The sequence below is a fragment of the Pteropus alecto genome, unplaced genomic scaffold (assembly GCF_000325575.1).
Source record: "Pteropus alecto unplaced genomic scaffold, ASM32557v1 scaffold72, whole genome shotgun sequence".
NCBI lineage: Eukaryota > Metazoa > Chordata > Mammalia > Chiroptera > Pteropodidae > Pteropus > Pteropus alecto.
This window is the reverse complement of record NW_006436811.1, coordinates 17039241-17049796: the sequence shown is the minus strand read 5'-3', so window position 1 is coordinate 17049796 and position 10556 is coordinate 17039241. Positions and strand designations below refer to the sequence as shown.

Here is a 10556-nt window from a genome sequence, read left to right as displayed (position 1 = left end):
AAAAATAATGAAGAGAAAAGAATAAGAAGAGGGAAGGAGGGAGGAAGTAAGATCTAAGAAAAAAGGAAGAGAGTCAAAAAATTAAGAGTGTAGAATGAAAATTACACATTTAATTTAAATGATTTGCTAACAACATAACTTAGAAACAAAAATAGAATTAATGATATAGGGTAAAAGAAACTGGTATATTAGAATAAGGTCTTCATTCTAAACTTTTCCACACTATGTATGAATGTTTTCATTACACACTAGTTTGATTTTCCTATTGAGGTTGAGGGAACAATAGTGAGACAGATTAGGAAACCCAGGACATTAATCAAAAATTTCCACTTCAAATATGTAAAGGTGATAATCTTGCCTAAACAAAAGGTGTGTTCCAAGTATGACATTTATATTAAAGTTGATTAACTCATAACTCAATCAATAGTTTAGCTGTAAATGATTTAGAATATTAGCATACAAATTACCCACCTTTACATAGAATATATTTACTTTCTCTGAGATAATTTAAGTATTTACATTAGAATCATACATAGATAAAAATAAGATTTTATAGTATCTACTTGGAAATATATTTGTATGCGATTATGCAACATATCAAATAGAACAAGCACAAAGAGTAAGCTTAGTTTGCATCCAAATTTTAATTGATGCCTGAAACATTACATATTGTTGTTCTCCAAAATTCTATGGAGAAAATTTGCAGAGTCCCTTAATTCAATCATATACCACTGACATACTCAATTTAATTATTTATTCGTCGAACAACCAGAAAAAACAAAAATCGAATATTGAAAACTACACGACTTATGTTCTATTGTATATGTTACTGTATTGACAAGAAAACATGTACAAGAAATAATTCATTTTTAATTCTATCCAGTTTCATGATTTTACATGTCAAAAAATTTTCAAGTTTATTAGAGAAATTATGAGTTTGCTTTTATCCTCTTAACAGTTGGGAAAATATAATTTAGAACTTAGAAGTAACTTGTTTTCATATACCATATAATTGTTATTTCTGAGATTTAAAAAAATGTTGGACATCTTAGGAAGAGTGAAAGTCTAAATGAGCCACCTAAAGAGAGTATATGTGACAAATTATGTGCAATAGTGCTAGTTCAAAAACGTTATTTTGTAAATCTTTGAAAAGTACAACAATTAACTTTCTTTGGAAGCTATTTATATTGTCCAGAACTACATCTTTAATTTCATGTAATTCTTCTCTCCCACATTTTATGCATCAATTAGGAAATAAAACTTAGTTACATGGAAGTTTCCACTTTTCATTATTATTTTATAATTTATACACCACCACCATATCTACATATATTGAGGAAGTGATTTTGACATTTTTTAAAGAAAAATAACTCCCATTGTGAAGAGAAATTAATAACAACCCCAATTGTGAAATCAAATGATAATATTTATTTTTCTTTCCTAATCCTGGATCTAATATGGAGGAGGTAGATGAAAAGTAAGAGAAACATTTTTAATTTTTCATGATATTATCACATGGCATTATTAATCTTGTTCTTTTCTCCTTAAAAAAATTGGAAGGGAAAATGTTGCACAGAATGGGGATAGTTTATTTCACTTGGCTAATATAGCATTACTATATATATATACTTTTTTAATTCCTCAGGGAAACTATTGCCACCTGTTCAACCTGAATTCAAGCAGTTACTTACAATTTACTCATGGGTGAATGCTGCCTCTTTGTGGCAGAATGCCATGGAAAGTGTTCCTTAAACATAAAGTTCATGAACAGCCCTTGATATTGTACACATTTCAGGTGAGATTATGGGAAGACCCACCAATAGCAATGAAGAACATGGCTCTTTAATTTTCAGATTAATTCAAACGTTTCCTAACCCTAAATAGCAATCTAAATTCACTGGCAAACCTTATTCAGAGGTGAACAGCTCATTCCTACCAACATTTTGAATGTTTAAGATATAGATCAACTTGAGATAAAGTATCCATCACAATTGTTGAAGGTAGTTTTACACAAGTGAAAATATGGAAACTATGGAAATTTGTAGATTGAATAAATAATATTGACATGACAAAATACATAATATTAGGAGAAAAATGAATATGCAATATATTACTTACCATGCTCCATGTATTAGATGAATATTTCAGTAAGAAAAAGTATACAATTAAAATTTCATTAATAAACACCTTAAATGACATATTTAGAAAAACATAATTCCCTGAACCAACATAGGAATAATCATATATATATATTTTAAATCTGATAGGGGAAACATTTTTCTATTAGGAATAAATTATCTGCTATGTCCTAAATTGTTAATAATGGAGATTCAGTCAATCACACATAGCTAATTCTTTCATTCTTTAAGTAATCATTACTTCAATCCCTCATATTTGACATAGTTATCAAGTGTTTATTCAGAAATTATTTAAAAAATTACATGTGCTGGGATACATATAAGACTGTAACAACAGTAGCCCCATCTTACAGAGATCCTGTTTGTGGTTATCATCATTGCTTGCTGCCCAGAGGGATAAAGACATTATATAGAGATTTGTACAGTCCATCATTTGGTCTTCTGAGGTGCTAGTACACGTGGATCTGTACAAATGCAACGGGGTTTGGTTAAACAATCAAAAATTGGCTACAATAGTAGTCAAATCAATACATAATTTTGGTTGACTAATAAAAATACTTTTAAATCTTCTCTAATAAACCAGAAACTTGCACACGATTCTCATTCGAATGGCCCAATTAATTGCCCAAATTTGTTTCTTTTATACATTGAGATACATATATATATATTTTTTTAAATTACTGATCCAATTGGGTGGGTTGCATTGGCTTTAAAATTTTGCCATTAAATTCTCCATAGTTTTAATGATTTAAAATGTCTTCCTGATAGCACTTCAGTTTAGGAAATGCAGCTCCTGAAATAGTGCGACACCTCTGTGAAAATCATAGGCTAAATAGTGAATGAAAGAGAAATGCTAAATGTGCATATAAAAATAGGTGCTACAATAAAATATTTGTATATTTCATCAATAAGTTATTTTGACTAATCAATTATGGATCATATAGCTCTGTAATTTTAATGATTTGTCCGCATCTACGGTGATCCTTTTAGAGATCACAATACTTTTGTTTTTAATTCAAATGTCCAGAATGCATACAAACACATCCTTTAAAAAGAAATTAAAGAATGAGGTGGGAGGCAAAGAGGCAAAGAGAGGAAAGAGAGAAGGAGGATGGGGGAAAGGAAGCGAATTAACTTTCTATTAAAGTTGGGGTGTGCTAATCTTGCCACAAAAGCCATCTAGACCCACCCATGGCTTAAAGGGGGAGAAGTGGAGGGGGGAAGGGAGCAAAAGAGGAAGAGTGGAATCTATGCGCTGCCATCTTCCACCATTCTTAGCACTTCCAACCACTACAAAAATGACTGCGACCTTTAAGTCACCTGCGTAGACAATTGCTTCCAAAAAGCCCTTCTCTTCTCCCCTACACGCAAGAAAAAGTGATGTGCCCAGTTTACACAAATGTTTCCCCACGTGTAAAATTAAAAGGAAATTGCACACCCTTTCAGTATCTTCCGCGGAAACTGAGAATCTCGTGCCAAGGCACTTCACTCTAAACGTTGAAACAACACAATTAATCAAAAAGAGTTCACCGTGAGTATCTGCTTCCTTGTTTGTTTTAAATGCAAAAGCTCCAAGGGAGTTTCTTTGCTTTTAGAACTGGCTAAATGTGGTCTGTTTTTCCAGCACTTCGAGGTAGTCCGGCTCAACGTTTAGTTTTGCTTTTAACTCCAGATATTCATTCCGGTTGGGTTCTACAAAGACAGCACTGGGGGGGCTGTAAAGCACCGGTTCCCGCAGCCTGCTGTCCCCTGCCCCCGGGTGCAAATACTGATGGGGGCGTCTCAGGTCATAGTTAGGGGAGAAAGTGTAAGCTGCAGGGCTGCATGGGAATTTAGGATATTCCGGGAGGCTATTGCCGGCGGGGGTGGTGGAGCAATGTTTGTCTGGTTCTAAAATGCCCCTGTAAAAGCGGTCGGCATCCTGAACCGGCGACAGTAGGTCCTCCCGGGGCTCGATGGTGCTGACGCTATAGGCGGGGCTCCGCAAGTGGTGGCTTTCTCGCCTCTCCTCCTCCCCCGGCTGCAGCTGCAGCTGCGGCGGGGGCTGCTGCTGGGGCTGTGGCGGCGGCGGCGGCGGCGGCGCCGGCTGCTGCTGCAGGTGGTGGTTGCTGCTGTAGGTGACCTTGAGCTCGTGCAGGTCTTTGTAATCCTCCACCGAGTTGCCCTCCCGGGAGCGGTAGATGGGGTTTTTGCACATGTGGCCCAGTGGATGGGGGATGTACTCATACACGTGGCCCGCGGGCGTCTTCACCTTGGGCAGCGCGGGCCCGCGGTGGTGCACGTGCGCGTGCGGGTGGCCGCCTGCGCCGCCGCCGCCGCTGTACACGCTGTACTGCATGTTGAAGGAGCTTACGTCGGAATTGTTCGTGCTGGTGTGATCGCTCTGGTTCTTCTTCCTGCGCTTCATAACCAGCACGAAAAGCCCGGCAGCCACGAAGACGGACATGATGAAAACCAGCAGCAGGCTGAGAATCAGCACCGACAAGGGCACCGATGACGCACCGCCGCCCGCGCCCAAGCCGGCGGGGGCCCCAGTGCTGTTCAACCGGACGGCGGTCGTCACAGCGCTGGTCCTCGCGGGGACCTGGATGGAGGAGGGCGTGGGCGTGGAAACTACCACGTCCGAGTAATCTGGGCATAGCAGCTCCGCCTTAATGGAGCGCATGTCTGTCTCAGCGAACTTCTTGGGCGCCTTGCAGATGACCTCGTCCACCAAGACACCCACTTTGAGCTGCTCCACCCACAGCTTCATGCCTACCACGTCGCAGGTACAATCCCAAGGGTTGTCGTGAAGGTCGATTTGGATGAGTGACTTCAGCTGGTCCAGAACTCCACTCACCGGCAAGGAGGTGAAGTGGTTACTCCTCAAGTTCAGCCTGAGGAGGGTCAGGCCTGAGAAGACGCCTGAGGGCATGGTCTGCAGTAGGTTGTTATTCAAGAATAGCAGCTGGAGGTTTGGGACCGGATCGAAGGTCCCAGACTGAATCTCGCGAATGAGATTATATTGGAGGAAGAGATACTGCAGGCTCTGCAGGCCATAGAACAACTCTGGACTCAGCCTCTCAATCCTGTTGCCATTTAGGTAGAGGCGCCTCAGGTTGGTGAGATCCCCAAAGGCGTGGTCCTGGATCATGGAGATGCGGTTGTTGCCCAGGTGAAGGAGGTCGAGCCCGGTGGCCTCCAGGAAGTCGCTCCTGCGCACCACAGCGATGTAATTCTCTGTCAGATACATTTTCTTGGGGTTGTAGGGCTTGGGCTGCAGCTCTGCGATGCTCTCGATCTTGCGCTCCTGGCAGTTGACGTTGAGGCCCAAATCTGAGATTTGCAGGTTGCAAGAGCACTCGGTGGGGCACTCCAAAGGCACCGGAGATTTGGTCTGGTAGGCGATGCTGGGGCCATAGTTGCTGTAGCCCAATTCCTTGGATGGCTGCCGAGAGGTGGGGCGCACCCTGGGCTTGTTGGGTTGGCGGGTCCCCTTAGGGGGTTTCAAGGGGGGTTTGTAAACAGCAGAGGAAGAAGTGGCCACGGAATTCACCGAGGCTGGGGTGGTGTGTAAATACCCCGTGGTGCTCAAAGGCGTCTGCGGCCTCATCTCATAGTCTGAAATAAGTTTTCTGGGGCAAAGTTCCTGCTTGGACACCTCGTCCAAGTCCCGGCCGTGTAAGCGGAAGGGGGTCTCACAAACCACATCCCCCACCAGGGCGGAGTAGGAGATGCTGTCCAACCAATCCTTCAAAGAGATTAGCTCACAGGAGCAATTCCAGGGGTTTTCCTCCAGCTGTAACTCCACAACTTTATCCATGTGCTGCAACAGTCCCACATAGGGCAGAAGTTTCAGCCTGTTCCCCCGCAGGTCCAAGTGCGTTAAGGGCACAAAACGGAAAAGGTTGTTGGGTAAACTGGACAAGAGATTGTCATTGAGGATAAGCACCTGCAACAAATGCAGTTTGCCAAACGCATTGGGTTCAATGACACTGATGTAATTATAATCGACCTGTAGGTACTCCAGGCTCTCTAAACCAAGGAATATATCATCACGCAGAAGTTCCAGTTTATTATTGTTCAAATGCAATCTCCTTAACCCCCGCAGCCCATGGAAAGCCCCGGTCTCAATGTCCTGGATAACGTTGCTACCCAGATGCAAAATTGAAGCCCCAGTGTAATTGACAAACTCATTGGGATAGAGACGGTTCAAAAGATTTCCAGATAACAAGAGGTGGTAGACTGGGAAACGGGGAGGGCTGATTTCAGAGAGGCTGATGATCCCTCGGTTTTCACAGCTCACAGTTAAAATGCCGTCCTTTTCCTCACAAGGGCATGCATTGTCACAGATTTCCCCATAATAATCGATGGTTTCTGCACACGAAAGGACGAGAGATGTTAGAGCAAACGCTAGAGTCTGCAGCATCCAGCTATGCATTTTTCTGTGAAGGTCCTGTTCCAAAGTTACTGGGGGGCAGCAAGTGTGCATTTTACCTCCTGCAAGGGAGAAAGGAAAAAAGGAAACAACAGAATATGACAAAAATTCAAGAGATCAGTCAGAAAGTCTCTCTTTTCTCTAATGCTATTTCTCTGAAATCCAGGAGGGGCTATGAATGACACCCCCCCACACACCATAAAACATTGACACTCTCCAGACTTTATTAAAATCTGATATTCACTTTGACTAAAATGTTGATTTCACTTCCTAATGTGTACAACAGAAAATGCTGCTCTTTACAAGATAAGGGCAGGTTAGATAAAGTCTCATTTTAGTGCTTTTCTTGCTCCCCCCTTTTCAAAACCAATTCATAAATATACATAAAATGGCTGTCAGTTCAGTTTCATGGTTCTAATTTAAGAGAAAAGAAGCACCATTTTACAAGGTTCCCCATCTCATCTATACCCAGCCCCTCTGTCTTTCAGAATCTCTTCAGTTAACAGTTCACGGTGAAGGTCTTCCACTTTCACAGAAAAGCAAGGAACCACAATACTTGGGCTATTTTAAACCATTTCTCCAATTGTCAAGGTGGGAACTTAAAGCATACTTTTTAGAGGCAAAAAGGATGTAAGATAATGCATCAAAAGGAGCCAAAAGAAGCTCTTAAATCACAATTGTCTTCAGGAGCTTTGAGTGGAAAACAAGGAGAGCGTGTTCCCTTTGATGGTGGACTTCACTACCAAGGCTATTAAGCACATCAGCATCCTAATTGCATGCACGGAGCCACTTAGCAGTGCTTCCCAGAGAGCACCCTGTGTCCACTTCTCATTGATCATGTCAGAGACGCCACCAAAACGCATCTTTAAGCCACCGAAATAGTTGTGCACGATGGATTACAAAGAACTCTGCTAAGGCATCTGCAATCCGGAAACACCTAGAGTTTAAAGAGGAAAGAGGACGTTCCAACTGCTTACCCGGAATCAGCTAAAAGTAAACCAAAGATCAGCGTCAAAGCCTTTCTTACCACGGACGACACGTCTGTTTGCTACGGTATGCAAAACTAACCCTACTGAATTAGTAAGATTTGGGCTGAACTGCCACCGCGCCGGCATACCTATCTTTGGAGTTGCTTATTACATTTAATTGTCAATGGTTTATTCCTCCCCCCACCCACCCCCCACCCCCTTTTTCCCTTGGGAAAAGGCACTTGGGCTGATTAAGAGGCAAAATAAAAAGGTTGAAAGGGAGAACAGAAAGTGACATAGGTCAGTGCTTTAATATTCGAATTTCATTTCCCCAAGGGATTAATCTGACCCCTCCCCCTTTTCTTTCTTGCTTTCTTTTTGTCCCCTTAAAGGCTTCCTTCGACTTCCTACTTCGGATAGACAACCGCACTCAAAGGAAAGCACATAAATAGAGCGAGTGTGTGAATGTGTGTGAGTGCGCGTTGCGTTAGTTGGGGGGGGGGCGGGGAGGAAGGGGGGCGAACAGTTGGTAGAAATGCTGGGCTCAGGGAACCAATGCCTTTTTCTCTGGTCAGCCTTGCCGTTACCTCACCACCACTGAAGTTTGATGTCGAATCTCAACCCTAAACTAAAGCCAAGACGTTTCTAAGTCACGGGTTCAAGCCTGGAGACCGCGATCTTGATCCCCAGCCAAATCCAACCAGTCTTATTAAGAGCCCCCGCATTCTCACGCACATATGCAAGTGTGTCTGTGAATCATTCACGTGTGGCCATCCAGACGTGTCGAGACGAATCTGAATCACAGTGTATAAACCTCTCAAGTATCCCCGACCTGCCAACGCAACGGGCAAACATCTACCTGCTGAAAAGCGTCAAAAACAGCCTCTATGAAAGCAAAATGTTTACCTTGAAATTTCAGTTCTCCGCTGGATCAAATCTGCAGATCCATTCAGCCGAGATTGGATCCCCTCCCCCTCCCTCCCTGCAGTTCCCCGCCCCCATTCACCTCCCACCCCTCTGACAGCCCATTGCAAATTGTGTCCAGCCGGTATTAAACTCGAGCGTTTACAACTTTAATTCAGTTCTGGTTAGGCAGGGTCGAAGAGCTTCCTCTCACTCCACTCCCTTTCTCCTCCTCCTTGCCATCAAAGAAGCCCGAGAATTTGACAAAATAAAGTTGAATGAGCCGAAGAAGGCGGACAATCTGACTCGGAAACGCACCTCTGATGTATATTCGCGAGTGCGTTGCACATTCCCAGATAATCGGATTTTTTTTTCTTTTTCTTTTCTTTTTCTTTTCTTTCTTTCTTTCTTTTTTTTTTTTCGGAGGACAGGGGAATTGTATTTGTTTTCCCACAAAGAATTCAGACCCTTTATCATCGCCCTGCATATCCCGATTAAGCAGCTTGGGGCCGCGCGGACCGGATCCCAGCACCCAGGCCGGACCCGCGGCTCCAGGCACAGCTGCTCCCACAGCAGCCCAGGCAGAAGCACCCGGAGTACCAAGACGCGAGGTTGCCCCCTCCCCCACCCCGCCCCAAAGCGAAGGATGGGAAAGGGGAGGAAGGAGAGGAGGGAGGAGAGGGGAAGAAAGCCACCCCGCCGCCACACGCACAGGCACACACACAGGAGCCTCTTTGCAAAGTAAACGGCCGACTTACCCCGTCTCACATCTCCAGGGCCCACTCATTGTAGCCACTCTTAAAAAAATACCTCTCTGGGGTGTGCTCCAGGTTTCTGAAGCCCAAGTAGGGCGAGGAGGCGGCCACCAGTGCGGTCCGAGCGGCCAGAGGAAAGGCGCCCGGACGCCACCAGCCCGGGGCCGCCGCCGCGGTGGCGACCGCGGGTTGCGGGGCTTCCCAAACGGCTCTCCCCGGCGCTCTCCGCAGTAGTCGGAGCGGGCAGCGGCGTTGTGGGGGAGAGGGGGCGACCGAGAGCGACGGGCTGAGAAGAGAGGGGGAGGGGGCGGCGGAGGACCCGCTGTGGAGGCGCCTCGCGGTAGGGGCAGTGAGCAGGAACCGGGCGGGGCAGGGAAGGAGCCGTTGGAGGAGGGGGACGCGGAGAAGGCTGCCTGGCACCGCCGGCCCTGCCAACGTGACGGTCAGCCCAGCCGAGCGCTCGCACCCGCTCACACTCACGCTCACTCGCACACTTGCTCCCACCCTCGCCACTGCGCGATCGCGGGGTCCCCAGCACCCTTCGCCGCACCCCCCAGGCGGGTACTTACAGTTGCCATCTGCAGAGGTGGCAACTTTCTCCAAGCCAGCAGCAGCCGCCGCCCCCTCTAGCCGCCTCCGGTTCCTCGCACCCTTCGGCCTGGGTTCACGCCGGCCGGCCCTCCCCTCCCCCCTCGGCTCTACTCGCGGTCTTCACCACATTTCCCCCTGGTCAGCGGCGCACGCCCGGAGACGAGCCAGAGGGAGCGGGGCGCGGGGGTGTGCATGCATCGCCCGCCTTCTTCTTGCAGCGCACACTGTACATGGTAGTGAGGGGGCGGGCGAAGGTGGCACCGGCCCTTTGGCGGCTCCCGCGGCGGCTGCGGCTCCGGTACAGTCTTCCGCCCCTGCGCAGCGGCGACCCCCGCGCTGGGATCCCGCCGCCGCTGTCCCCGCACCGAGCCCGCTGCTGCCGCCGCCGCAACCCCTAATTAATATTTGTACGGCTCACGCATCCTCTTGGCTGTTTCATCGCTCTCGGTGTTTGCAGATTTCTTTTCTTTCTTTTTTTTTTTTTTTTTATATCCCTTCCCTAGATGCGCCGCACGATCGTCATTATTTGGAACTCTCTATCTTCGACATCCTTTGGGGGATCTGGGGGGCAGGAACAATGTTCTACGCCTGTGGCATGTCCCGGCATCCCGGAGACTCTAAAAAACTCAGAGAAAGTCGCGTCATCCCTCCTGGGCGCTGAGGAGGTGGCAACCCAGTTAGCATCGCAGGGGTCTGAGACATCTCCTCCGGCGCGGATGCAGGGCCCAGTCCAGTGCACTTGTTTATTGTCGCGCCGCTGGTGCGAGCCAAGCTGCAGCAGACA

General features: G+C 46.2%; 1 protein-coding gene across 4 annotated transcripts; it reads right to left on the bottom strand.

Annotated features, from left to right (window-relative positions):
- Window positions 1-625: 625 nt before the first annotated feature.
- On the bottom strand, window positions 626-10551 carry SLITRK5 (SLIT and NTRK like family member 5). Of its 4 annotated transcripts, none has more exons than XM_015590898.2 (2): window positions 9751-10551; window positions 626-6617 (listed from the first exon to the last, which is right to left on the bottom strand). In XM_015590898.2, the coding sequence occupies exon 2, from the start codon at window positions 6607-6609 to the stop codon at window positions 3730-3732; it is 2880 nt and encodes a 959-aa protein (XP_015446384.1). In that variant the 5' UTR covers window positions 6610-6617; window positions 9751-10551; the 3' UTR covers window positions 626-3729. The 4 variants fall into 4 exon arrangements, with proteins under 4 accessions (XP_015446384.1, XP_006913869.1, XP_024903938.1 ...); XM_006913807.3 differs by lacking the exon at window positions 9751-10551 and adding an exon at window positions 9185-9694; XM_025048170.1 differs by lacking the exon at window positions 9751-10551 and adding an exon at window positions 8745-9043.
- Between the last annotated feature and the right edge of the window lie 5 nt (window positions 10552-10556).